The following is a 13737-nucleotide window of genomic DNA, read 5'->3' as shown; positions in this document are numbered from 1 at the left end:
TACAGAATGATTTTTCTGAGAAATTGCAAGTAACCCCATTAATTTATTCATTAAAATAATTTTAAAAATGGGTCCTTTGAGAAATTTAGTATGTGTCAGCCTTTTATTTAAGGACAAGAGGGTGGAAATATGAAAAAATCAATAGTCTTTAAAAATCAGGCTAATCTAATCTGGGACAACAAACAGTAAAATCATATTAGTATTGTATGATGTCACTACAGAGCAGAGCTTAGGGTTTTTTTTGGGAGCCTTAACTGCACATTTCCATACCTCAATGTAAGCATAATCTGAACTCTGTGTTTCCTTGGTTTATAATACTTACAACGACCTGTAAGATGTTTTACCCTTAAGTTACTAATATGTACTCTCAACCTTATCTCCATTTTATTGGTGTTTTTGTATGGGACTGTATATTGGAATCCATCATGGGGAAAAAATTGCAGTGCAGTTTCTGAGATCCAAGTTAAGCTGCAGTAGTTATGTTTACTGGCAACTGAGCAATTTTTCTTTTTTCAGGAGCTAATGGAAGGATTCTGCTCAGTCAGTGGAGCACAGACTCAAAATAGCTTCTACTTTTCACCATTTAGAACTTCTGTCTAATATAACCAGTCTCTCAATTAATGTGCAGCACTGTGATTCTCAGGGAGTTATAGTGATCCCTGCTGACAAAGCTTAGTTTTGCTAATGCAGTTCCTATTGTTTGTGAAGTCAAAACTTCTAAAATGGAACTTTTTCTCATTGTTAAGTTGTACTAGTATTTCTGCCTCTTTGTTGTGTTTTATCTAGAACATGCTCAGTGGGGCAGGTACTGTGAGAGTCATCCTTAACAGAGCAGTCCATTGAGGAAATCTCTGCCCAAGCAGAGTAAAAAGTAGTTTAAATTAGAAAAATAATCCTATGGATTTTTTTCTTGAGGGTTGTAGACTCAGTTCTCCTGATTGGGAGATTTAAGTGATTATCAGAATGCCGAAGCCTTCTCTTGAAATGTTGGTAGTCCATTAACTTCTTACTGATAAAATCTAGAGACAGCAAATAGTGTCTTGTGTGTCAGGCAAAAGTAGCGGAGCTTCTTAGGGAACCTCAGGAGCAGCAGCCCCTGAAAGGTACATTTGAAACTAAATCCTCTAAAACTTTCCTCCCTGTTGCTATTACTCTTACGAATCAATTATCCAATCAATTTAGAGACTTGACAAGGATAGCTTTGCCCATGAGCTCAACATATCAGTCTTGGTTTAACAGGTTTGCTATTCTCCTTTCAGGAGGTATCCGTATTAGACACAGATCCTCTTCTACTGCTTAATTCAAAAGATTCCACTCAAGGATAGTTGTCAGGAATGATTTCTGGAATGGGATATGATCCGGTGTGATGACAATGTCTAAATTATCACACCATGTCTAGGATACTCAGTGAGGCAAAAGGTCAAGGTGTCTTCAGATACCTCTGTTATGGTGATATTGAACAGTAATAACCCTAGAATCAGATGACTGAAAATCTTGAAATTTCAAAAGACAATTTTCAGGATTTTTTTAAAATAATGAATTTTTTTTTTTAACTAACTCAACCTAGACTATTATTTATAACATGTCTGTTTTCTCTTTAACTCTTAGAAGCACTGATCTGTGGATAAAAAATATCAAAATACTTCCAACAGATCCTCATGAAACTAAATCATGATTATTCTGAGCCAAATTCTCATCTGCTGTAAACTGGCACAGCTCCATTGACTTCAGCTGAGAATTTGGTCTGTGGTTTAATATCACCTTGGCTTAGGATGTTTGCTGACTAGTCAAGTTCTTTCTTTAAACTCTAAGCTAAAAATGCCAGGTGTAAATTGAAGGCTGATCTTCAAACATGTCTCCATGAAGTGATTCTATAGCAAAATTTAGTTAAGCCCTTTGTCTTGATGGTCCAGATCTCCTAACACTAAATGCCTGATGTGCTCTTAAATGCCTGATCTATGCCCATTGAAGTTAAATGAAAGTCTTTTTACTTACTTCAGTAGGCATTGATTAGGCATTTAAAATGTTGCTTAACAAGAGGTCACCCTAAAGGTTGTACATCCAGTGAACGCAGGTAGAGGAATGGTGCTACATCTATGCTATTTGGGCAAGGAAGATTAATGTCCTCTACCTATCAAGATTTCCAAATATTGGAGAAAGTTGGCAATAGAAAGATGAAATGATGATAGCCTGTATATGGAGGTCAGGAGCAGCTTAATACAAAAATAGTTACAGCCTTAAATTAAATATCCAGGGAAATTAGAAACTGAATTAATATGGTCCTTGTATTCTATATTGTATTCATTTTTCCATCATCAGGTGCCGCATTAGTCGTATCTTGGAAGCCCCTCGGGGTTATGCACTTCTTATTGGAGTAGGCGGTAGTGGAAAACAAAGCTTATCTAGGCTGGCCGCATACATCAGCTCCCTTGACGTGTTCCAGATCCTGCTGAAGAAAGGCTATGGGATCCAGGACTTGAGGGTAAACCAATAAATAATATTTGATTCTTCCAAGAATTAGTGACTTTGAGAAGTTGCTGTTTGGAACCTGTGTAATGACGATAAGAGTGCAGGAAGGGCAGTACAACTTGAGATTAGAGCTGGGCAAAAATTTTCAGACCAAAAAAAGGTTAAAAATACCCCAAAACCTGAAAAAGAAATTAAGTATTTTGTCTGAACCAATATTTTTCAACTTTTTCAGTTCTCTGAAAAAATTTAAATAATTTTGTTCTGGGTCGACCCTAAATAAATTTTTTTTATTTGTTATTTTTCATTGGCTATTGAATTGAAAAATCAGTTATTTTCACAACTCTTCTTTCAGTAACAAAACTTGTGGTTCCTGTGGTTTTCAGCTGTGCTTTTTAAATTTTCTTTAAAGAGAAATTGTAGGTGGAAGGGTACTTTTGTGTCTATTTACATATTTTACAGTATTTTGGTAGTTTCCCTTAAATCTTATGGGAATTCCTCCCCTGCCCCAAAGGTAGCTATTTTCTAAACTACAACTATCTGGGTAAAAACTATGGTACTTACAATTATCCCCTTTGTTATTAGTTTTTGGTGATCAGTTGTAAGCTCATTAAGTGGAATAATACTGTTACATGGACAATTGCAGGGCAAAATTCTGTCCTCTATTACATGTGAGCCATTTAAATTAATGGAGCTACTCATAGACTTAAAGTTAAGCATGTGCTTAAGTGATTTGCTGGATTAGGACTGGATTGCTGAGGATTTTGGGGATTGAGTCCTGTGTGCCCTAATAGGGGAAGAGGTTATATGGAATTTCTTCTGCCCCACATTCCTTGTGGAGCAGCAAGTGAAGATTCCAAACCTAATGGCCGGAGTGCTAGATGAGGGTCTGTGTATGACCCTGGTTGGTGCACTATGGCCCCAAAAGAAAATTATCTGCCAGTTTGTTCCATGGTCAAACCACCAGAGCATATGCTTCATTGGGTATTAAGTGCAAAGGGAAGGTACAACAGTAAGATATGCTCCAGAGCACACTCCTCCCCCAAGCCATCCTTCCCAACACCAGCACAAAGGCTGAAAACACACCGCATAGTGGGTTCTGCTCTACTTCCCATCCATAGAACCTTGTAGGGATATAATAATAGAAAAGGCAGGATTTTGCCTATGGCAAGAATTTATATTGTTATGCTGCTTTTCTTCCTTATGTGAAGAATATTAATTTGAAACCACCTGGAAGTTAAGGGGATTGCATGGAGTTTGTAATGGCAGAATTTGGATCTCACTGAGCTGCTGTTGCCACCTTATGAAAAACTCTGTGAAGCATTCTAGCTAGGGACGATTCCAAGTATAGAGCCATTTGTTTTTTGTATTCTTCAGTTTTTGTGTGAAATAATCCTTGTATCCTGACGTCATCATCTTCTGCTCATCTTCCTGATCATTTCTACAATTAATTGTGATGTCCGATTCGGAAGACAATGGCTTCAAGTGAAGACTTGGGGCTTTTCTACACTGCCCTGCAGTTCACACTACCGGGGTGTGAATGGTAGTTTGCCCCAAAGTGCTGTGCTCGGATTCCTTCATGTGGACAGTATGGGAGCAAACCAGAAGGTTCCTAGTTGACATCCTGTTTGATGACTATGTTAAGATGAACTAGGAACCTTAGTTCACGCCCGCAGCGTCTACACAGGCGAAGTTAAAGCATAGCATTTTGGTGTAAACTGCAGTTCACAGTTTGGGCTATAGGGCTGTGTGGCAGTGTAGACATAGCCTAAGATGTAGCAGCAGATGAACTTTTGCCCCAAACCATTGAGGAGAGGAAATGAGGGAGGAACCTGCTGACACCTGTCAGACCCAGAGGATCTCCCTACTACTGGACCACGTGTCTGGCTGAGCATATAAACTGGCATTGTATATAATCTATATCACAAAAGAAATGAAATTCAGATGCAGGTGATGTCTTATGTTTTTATTTATTTATAAATTTACTTTATAAATTATTTATTCTGCATTTGTACAATGCTTAGCCCAGTGTGATCCAGATCCATAACTGGGGCTCCTAGGTGCTATTGCAATACAAACAACAACAATAACATACCATTCCTCTCTTAGTGAAATCCTTCAATGCTATTCCTAGCAAAACAAACAAAAAACCTTTTGCATTCTGCATACAACAGATACAATAAGAAAACCAATCAAAAAGATTAAGCTGGCTTTTCTGTGTAATGCCCAGATATTATTAGCATAATTAAAACTGTTCTCGAGAGGGAGTTACTTGGCAGAGGTGTTACAATATCAGTTTTCACTATATTAGGAGGCAATTTTTATTGATTAGCAGTCTGTTTTCATCATCACCACTTGGTCTTGTCAAAGCCACCATTTTTGTCATCAGATGTCTAAAACTGGAGGTAACCTCCTTGCATCCAAAGGGAAAAAATGTGGCAAGCTAAAAAGCTGTAAATAAATTGTAAAGGCAACAGGGCATTGCTGTCAATTACATGCATTTCATGCCTTTTTTCCCCTGTATCAACACTTTTTAACAAAACATGAATGATTGCTTCTTTTCCTTACAGGTAGATCTTGCCAATTTGTACATCAAGACTGGAGCCAAGAGCATGCCCACTGTGTTTTTGCTGACAGATGCCCATGTTGCAGATGAACGCTTTCTTGTGCTGATTAATGACTTGTTGGCATCAGGTGATTAGAACAACACATTTCTTGAAAGATCTTCCCCAATGACAAATGATCTGTGGTTTCAGTGAACTTTAGAGAGAGATTATTTGTCTTTGAGATGTTTGCAGGGAGAATCCTTTAGAAGAAGCCATTTAAACCCAGCTAACTTGAGTATTATACCTAGTTTCCTTAAGGAATCAGTGCCCCCTTGAGAAGGCTAATAACAAGGTCATGTAATTCATGGATTGTAGACTTCGTGCACCTGATTCTCTTCTTCGCGTATGCCATTTTACACTGGTGTAATTCCATTGATTTAACTGCATTTATTCTGATTATACCAGTGTAAGAGAGAGGAGAATTGGGCTCTGTTAATATTTTAGGATATGGATTCTGAATTTGGAGATCACAAACAGAACAAGGGCAGGTTATGACCAGCATCCCATTCCTTATAGCTAGAGGGGAGTCCTGAAACTCTTTTCACTTGTAACATGGGGTCACTGTCTGGAAAAAGTTGAGAACTATTGTTTTAGAGGACAGCACGTGCATGAATGTACTTCATGGTTCATAGAAGTAAAACACAGATTTTTTTTCACTTGAGAGAAAATTCTCTCTCTGGATAAAAATGTATGAGTAGCGCTAGCTGTTGTTGTTTAATCCCATAGCACATAGGAGCCCCAATCATGGACCCGTATCCCATTGTGCTAGGCTCTGTACAGACAGGACAAAAAGATGGTCCCTGCTGCTAGACGATATAAAACATAATTTAGTTAATAGTTTGGATTCTTGTTTTTTGGGACTTTTATGATTTCTTCCCTCCCCTCCCCTCCCCCCCCCCATGCTGTTATGCAGGAGAAGTTCCAGATCTATTCAGCAATGAAGATATGGATGGCATTATTACAGGAATTAGGAACGAAGTCCGAAGCCTGGGTCTGATTGACACCAGAGAAAATTGTTGGAGATTCTTTTTGGACAGAATGCGACTACAACTAAAAGTAAGGAAAATCACATGTGAAAGAAACTTCGTGAAACCAGCAGCTGGTGATGGAAAATTGGATTATTTGAATATGCTATAGTGTGTGTTTAGAATCCAGGACGCTACACGTAAAGATGTACATTTCCACATGGGTAATGCCTTTGACAATGAGCTTACATCTATATAGTGGCTTTCATGCAGAAAGATCTCAAAGTAATGTACAAACGGGTTACAAACTATGGGCCTAATTCTTCCCTAAATCTGTCTTGAAGTTATTGGGAGTTTTACCTGAGTAAGGATTGCTGGACTAGGCTGTAACATTATATGCGAGTGTATTTAGATACAGGCCTTATCAACACTTGGACTCTAACCACTGGTTAGCTGCACTGGTGTAAATCATGTCTGCAGTAAGCATTTGCACTAGTGATTAAAATTTCACTTTGGAGTCCCCTTCACTCCCTATCATAATGCAGTTGTTTTATAAGTAAAATGTTGGAGCTGTTTAACAGAGCAACACTACAAAGCAGTTTAAGGCAGGACGTGAAGAAGAATGCCATATCCTATTGAAACCTATTGTTGGGGAAATGTTATGTAGGCAGAACGTAGTTATCCATGTTGGACGCTGGAAAACAGAAGCCAGCCACTCTGCTCTTGTGAAAAGTGTCATGGGGGTCTTTAAAGACTTTAAGGTCACACACACCTCAATTTTACATCTCCTCTATACAGATAAAAAGAATATCCTGTTTTATAACCATAAAAAAAAAAGCTTTGAAATGGATAAAAATCTTTGTACTGCTGGGGTTAAGCTGATCTCTAACCAATTTTCACCTCTCTTCACATCCACTTACTCTCCGCTGCTTTTTTGTATCTTCTGCATTCCTCTTCTGTTGCCATCACTTCTGTCCTCCACTGTTGATTTCTTCTTTAACCCTGGACTGTGGTGAACATTGGATACTGGATTCTAGGAGGCATAGGGAGGATTTGGTATGAATTGCATTCTCTGCTGCTTTTGATCATCAGGGTTGAAGTGCATCAGAGCTGAATGGGGAAAGTAGCTGCCCACTTTATATCTAGCTCTAGTTAGTGTTGTTAGTCTCTCAGTCTCATGAACATCAAATTCATAGGCAATTTTTTTTTTTAAGAAGGGAGGAAAAAAGCTGTGAATTCTTGTATATCCCCTTCTCTTCCCTTTGTATCCCTCTGATTGCTCCTATGATTTCATTATTTTTAAAAGGCCTTTTTAAAAACCTGCTTTCAAAATGCCTCTTACCTTGCCACCATTTTGCAGGTCTCCCACTGTGCAAATTACCATTTCTGGAGACAACAACAGGGGGTATCTATTCACTTCGCAAAGACTGCAAAGTAGAGATGTTGTTGTTCCGTAGGAGACATAAAATTCATGAGTTAACACGCTGACAGATATCTGTATGTACTTATGGTTATAGCTGGGTGACCCTCCACCTCCCTACCTCCTTTCCCGAGATTTTCAGTGTAAACACAGACTGATAAGATATAAAAAGGAATACATTAAGTATTTCAATCAATTCCTGAACCTCAAGCTTAATGAAGGTAAAAACATCTCTTTACTATTCAGCATTTTACTAAAATCAACACTATAAATTAAGTCCCTGTTTCCTTTGTGATCACTGCTCATCTTGTACCCTCGTTAGGTCTGGGAGGAGTATCTGGATTAAATCTGGGCAAATTTTTTTTGACAAAACACAAAAATGTGCATTTTCTGGGGTCTGAAACTATTAGTTGTATTTGCCTAATTTTGTTCAATTGATTTGACTGGAAAAATATTTGAAATAGTCTAAACATTTTGTTCCCACTTTGATTCAAAATGGCATTTCAATTTTAAATATGGACAGTTAAAAAAACACACTCAAAAATGGGTGAAAATGGCTAAAAAAACTGAAAACATTGTTTTGGATTGACTCAAAATGTTTTGGTTGATTCATTTTTTTCTAGTTTTCAATCCATCAAAAAGGTTTCTAAAAAATTGTTTCAGTTCAAATTGAACAGGATTTTTTCCCCATATTTTTCAGTTTGGTTCCAGAACTGAAAATCCATTATTTGCTCAGCTCTACTCCAAGTTCAAGGAGTCAAAGCACACAGTGTACCTATTTGAACCACAGCATTAGAAGTGCAAAAGGCAGTCATTTGGGGCATAGACAAAGAAGGTTTTATAGAAGGACAGAAAGAAAAAAAGAAACATGTATGAAAGCTGTGGAAAGGCTGACACAGTGCATTGAAAATATTTGCTTAAAAAAATCAAACATGGAAGGCAAGAGTAAAAAGCAAAATGCCAGGATAAGAATGACAAAATTGTTCTATTTGGAGCTTCAAAACAACTCTGCTATTAAAGTGTAGGGCTGACATCAGTTTTGCTTATGTTGGTATAAATCCTAACAACTTTTGCTAAGGTTACTGTTGTTTCAACCAGTTCCCCTCCTCTCCTCCATAACTGTTCATTCCTTCACTTTTCCCACCTCCTGTCTCCTTAGTTATCTTCATCATTTGCTATAGAAACTAGCTCTGAAATTTTTTGAATTCTGGGGCCCTTGCCTACTGGTCACCAAAATAAGCACTGGTGGCAGTTTGTTGGCTACATAAGAGCAAATGCAAGAACACATTACTAGAATGTAAATTTTAAAATCTCAAAAAGTTCTGTGTGTGAGGACTGGAAAGCAGGTGGGATGTGTAGATAATTCAATAAATCCACAATTTATATGCTAAGAGGAAGTTAAAAGAAAGCATAAAAAATTCAGTACCTTGTAGATACTAGTGAGTTATTTTGAGGTGGAAAAACCAAGTAAGCTTAGGTAGAAAAGCATCTGCACCCCAAAAGTGCAATATAAATAATAATTCCACAGGTTTAATTAAATAGGTCATCAAAAGTAATTATTATACGATAAAAGTAATTGTGCCTAACATTTAGAAAGGAGAAAAACTACTGGTTGGGATGGAAGACTGAGAAACTGTTAAATTCTGAGTTGCTCCTTGCTTAGTAGTGTGTGCAAGACTTTGGATTTTGATTGTCTTTGCATCAAAGGTACTCAGAAAGCTGAAATCTGCATGAATGTGAGGAACAGAGGCTTGGCCTACACTACAGCATTATGTTGACATAAGGCAGTTTATATTGACCTAATTATGTCAGTGTACACACTACAGACTTGCTCCTGCCGATGTAAATGCCCTACTACACCAACATAGTAACTCCACCTCCACAAGAGGTGTAGGGCTTATGTCGGTGTAGTTAGGTTGATGCAGTGTCCGTGTAGACACTGCAGGTTACTTACATTGGCTGTTGGCTGTTATTTTTGTCAATTTCACGGATGGTGGGCAGGGGGCTAGGTTCCCTGCTGGGCTGCACCCACCGGGCTCCCTTCTCCAATCCTGGCTGCCTCTGGGGTCCTGGCTCCCCCCTCGCAGATAGACTGCTGCCCAGACTCCCACTGGGAGCCCAGGTGCTGCCCCGAGGCTCCCGGCTCCCCGCCTGGAGCAGGGCTGCGCCTGCCTGGCTCCCCAGTCCCAGCCAGGCTGTTGCCCGGACTCCTGGTTCCCCATTCCCTGCTGGGAACCTGGCTGCATTGAAGCTCCCTGCTTCCCACTGGGAACATGGCAGCAACTCAACAGGGAGCTGAGAGCCCCAGCAGCCTGACATGGAGCGGGGAGCCGAGAGCTGCCCTGGTGGCTGCTATGCTGCTTGCGGGAAGCAAGCTGCTGCTCCCCTGGGTTCCCAGCAGGGAGCAGAAAGCCGGGATCCTTGGTGCAGCCGAACTCTCAGCAGGGAATGGGGAGCTGGGAGCCCTGTGGCAGCCTGGTGGGAAGCCAGGAGCCCGGGGGCAGACCTGCTCCTCGGGTGGAGCGGTACGTGTAGCTCAGAGCTCAAGCTCTCAGCCCCCCACACTGCCCCTCTTCAGTAGGTGGAAGTTCTCCTGGTGAGGACGCACCACCAACAGAAGAAGGGCAGTGTGGACATGAACCACTGCAGTAATTACTGCAGTAGCTGTAAGTTGACCTAACATAAGGTAGCTTACGTTTTTAGTGTAGACATACTCTTAGTTAAGTGGGAAAGAAGTAACAGCTTCATGAAACTGCAACATAGAAAGGGAACGTGCAAAGGTGTAATAAATACAACTTGGTGTCACAATTGAACTGAGTGGTTGCAGAAAAGTAGGAGGGCTGCATGGAGGAGGGGAAACCTATTTGAAGATCACAGAGGAGGAGGGGCATGAAAAAGTTCAGATAATCATCCATACTTTCGAGATTCTCTAACAGAACCTCATATCCTATTTTTGTTCACTCAACTTATTATTGCTGACACATTCTCAAGTGCCATCCAGGATAAATGTACACGTGAGTTATGGGTAGAGGAATTTGAGGTAAATAGGAGAGGGGTGTTCCCTCTGTTTGTATATAAACTTGATCAGCTAGGGAAAACAGAGTGACTACAGCAAATCAAATCTCCATTATAACATGAAATAGTCATTCCTCTTCCCCCCCACCCCCCGTGCCACACACAGAAATAAACACACTGAGATCATAGCTAAAGGGAAGTGAAGCATTGTGCCAAGCATGATGGAAATTGAATTGCTACATGTGAGCCACAATTAATTAGGAGTAAAAAAAAAAGGGGGGGGGGCTAATGGAATAAAAAATGGTGAGGGGTGCAGTGCAAAACTGAGACCATGATCCCAAATGCGTGGATTTGGGGCCGTAATTTTGTTTTTTATTTGTAGGATTTTTCCCAGTAACAGCTCCAGTTGCCATCTTACTAGCTCAGCTGGTATTTTCATGTTGACAGTTGTCTTGTCTTCTTTACTTCATCTTTCCTTTTCCTCCTCTCCCATCACTTTCTTCTCCTCCCTCACTGCCAGTCTTTCACTCTCTCCTCCCCCTTCCCCCATTTCCATAATGATTTCCAAAAGGACTGTTGAAATTGTGCTCTTTATGCTAATCTTCTGGCCAGTAGCGTTTCCCTCTGAGAACAGTGCCAGCAGTTGTGTGAAGCTGCCAATGATCACACAGCCCTGCTTCTGGAGCCAGCACCATCCGGAGGAAGCACCACTTTGCCCCTACACCAGTAATTGTGAATTCAACAACAATTTCCTTATCCCATTGGTAGAAAGGGGTGGAAGCACAGGGGAAAATCCCCACACCCATGCACTGATTTCAAGCCCTTCAAAGCTAGAAAAGACCAATGGCAAAGTGACAAAAGCCACGTAGGGGGTGTGGTGGCACCTTAAAGACTAACAGATTTATTTGGGCATAAACTTTCGTGGGTAAAAACCTCAGGTTTAAAATCTGTTAGTCTTTAAGGTGCCACCAGACTCCTTGTTGTTTTTGTAGATACAAACTAACACGGCTACCCCCTGATACATAGGGGGTGGTGTTGCAACAGACTCTAGAGGTGCCAGTCAGTGATGAGGGTCTCCTTGTATGAGGCATGGCAAACAGGTATAAGAAAAAGACAGTCCATGCCCCCAAAGACTTTACAATCTGAGCATAATCTTCATTATTTGAATGGTAGGTTTCCCAGGGTGGGGTGATTACTGCTGGAATTTATTCACCTTTGCCCATAAGTACAGATTGATTGCAACAAATTGTCCATATGGGTTACTCCCACATAAGAATTTTTAGAAAACTGTTCTGCAGTAGTCAGCCTTCGGTATTTTTTTATAGTGCAGCCCTCATCCCAACTTATCTGTCTTTCTCCTCCTCTCCCCAGGGTCTGCCATCCCTGCCAAATGTTATTCCTGACCAATCCCCTCTATTTTTCATCCTTTTTTGACTTCTCTTATTTCAGCCCTCTGTCTTTTCCCCCACCCCAGCTTCCTTTATTTCTCTGCTTTTCTTCCTTTTCAGCTGGCCTCACTTTGCTTCTTGACAATTTTCTGTGAATACATTATAACGGCAGTGACAGATGACTAAAGAGGCAGAATAAACCTATCATCTATCTAAAGTGCTCCGCCAGTCTCTGTCCTGGCTTCTGCAGTTATTAGGAATGATTATAATCAATTCTGGACGTTTTACAGTTTTAGTGAAAGTACTATTTGGGTATTTTTCCACTGGAATTAATAGTATTAAGATACTTACTCAAACAGATGTTGATACCACATGATTTGAAGTATTTCTAAATAATAAGAGAAACAATGCATCTCATTCTAGGAGAGTAGAAATGAGCAAAAAAAGACTCCTTCCCACTTTTGACAATCTAATGCTTGACATTCAGTTAATTATGTTAAATCAAACATAACACCCTAAAAAGATGTTAAGTACAGTAACTGTCCCCTCCACCAGCTCCTCTGGAGTAGCTTTTGCAAGACACTGATATCAACAAATCAGTCTCATCACGGTATTAATTATTATTTTTTATCTTTTTATTTATTTATTTTATTTTTCTTATTTTATTATTATTTTTTACTTAGATATTTTAGCCCTGATTTGGAAGCTGTATTCTGCTTTCCAGAAAGAATAATCATTGGAAATGTATGTACAAACTATGAACCCTTTTCTTTTTTCAGATGCCTTTTGAGCTTGCAGGGAGATATTGAACCAGTATTAGATATTACCTTAACCTACATAGACTGTTAGATTGGCTATCTGACTCAGTGAACTCTAGCTGTCTGTTGTTGACAAAATTTTACGGTCACATTACTGATTTTAATATACATCGAGCTAAGTAACTGATACTAGCTTGGGGAGGAAGGAGAAACAGGCAGCATTGTTTGTATAACATACAATATAGTGAGTAAAACTTATTTACCTCAGGTAAAATTGTAGTTTGCCTAAGTTCATTAGCTGCTAGGCTGATTGGAATTTCAGCTGTGAACCCACTTGCAATGGCTCATTGCCATGGTTCACTACATTCCTTTCTTTAATCGCCTCAACTTGCCTTGTAATTCTTTACTCTCTTTTCCCTCCTCATCTCTGCAGATCATTTTGTGTTTCTCTCCAGTTGGTTCCACGCTGAGAGTTAGAGCTCGGAAGTTCCCAGCCATAGTTAACTGCACAGCTATTGACTGGTTTCATGAGTGGCCGCAGGAGGCCCTGCACTCCGTCAGCAGGAGGTTCATTGAGGAGACGGAGGTGATTGAGGTACAGAGTTTCAAGCTCGTCAATCAGACGAGAAAGCAACACAGATCCTTGAAAGATCAATAATTGAATATGCTGGAAAAACAATTTCTTCTTTATTCCTTTTGCATATTCGTTGTCTTTTAAGGTTATAAAGCTTACCCCAGCTACTGACTGCATTTCTATGACATGGGGTCATGGGAGGGGGAGGGAAACAGTGCTGAGAGTGCATGGCTTATCTTCCCCAAAATTTCCCTGGATGTTGGGCTTTTGGAGATCCCACAGAAATGAGTGCCCCAGGCATGGGATAGATTTAACCTTGTCAGTATAATTAGAGGTGTTCATTCGCACAGTAATAGATGGGGAGCAAACATTTGCACTCTACACCCAGATTGGTACCTCAGCAGAGCTACATGTTTTCCATCCACTGAAGTTCTGGACAAGTTGAAATCTTCCCAGCAGCTACACACACACAATGCAACCTGCAGTTTAAAACCTGGGGACTGAGTTATTTCCTCCCCTTACACTGGAGTCTGAAACTTGACCCA

The 13737-nt window shown here is 40.1% G+C and overlaps 1 protein-coding gene across 1 annotated transcript in view; it reads left to right on the top strand.

Annotated features, from left to right (window-relative positions):
- DNAH11 (dynein axonemal heavy chain 11) overlaps positions 1 to 13737 on the top strand; it is a 278248-nt gene that overhangs the window by 153823 nt on the left and 110688 nt on the right. Inside the window, exons 52-55 of the mRNA XM_026649417.2 lie at positions 2320 to 2482; positions 5037 to 5160; positions 5986 to 6128; positions 13052 to 13213. Of these exons, the coding sequence (XP_026505202.1) occupies positions 2320 to 2482; positions 5037 to 5160; positions 5986 to 6128; positions 13052 to 13213 (592 nt within the window). The remainder of the gene's footprint in view (positions 1 to 2319; positions 2483 to 5036; positions 5161 to 5985; positions 6129 to 13051; positions 13214 to 13737) is intronic.

This window comes from Terrapene carolina, unplaced genomic scaffold (assembly GCF_002925995.2).
Source record: "Terrapene carolina triunguis isolate 2854851 unplaced genomic scaffold, T_m_triunguis-2.0 Scaffold84, whole genome shotgun sequence".
NCBI classification, from domain to species: domain Eukaryota; kingdom Metazoa; phylum Chordata; order Testudines; family Emydidae; genus Terrapene; species Terrapene triunguis.
The sequence above is the reverse complement of the archived record's forward strand: the minus strand, read 5'-3'. Positions and strand labels throughout refer to the sequence as shown.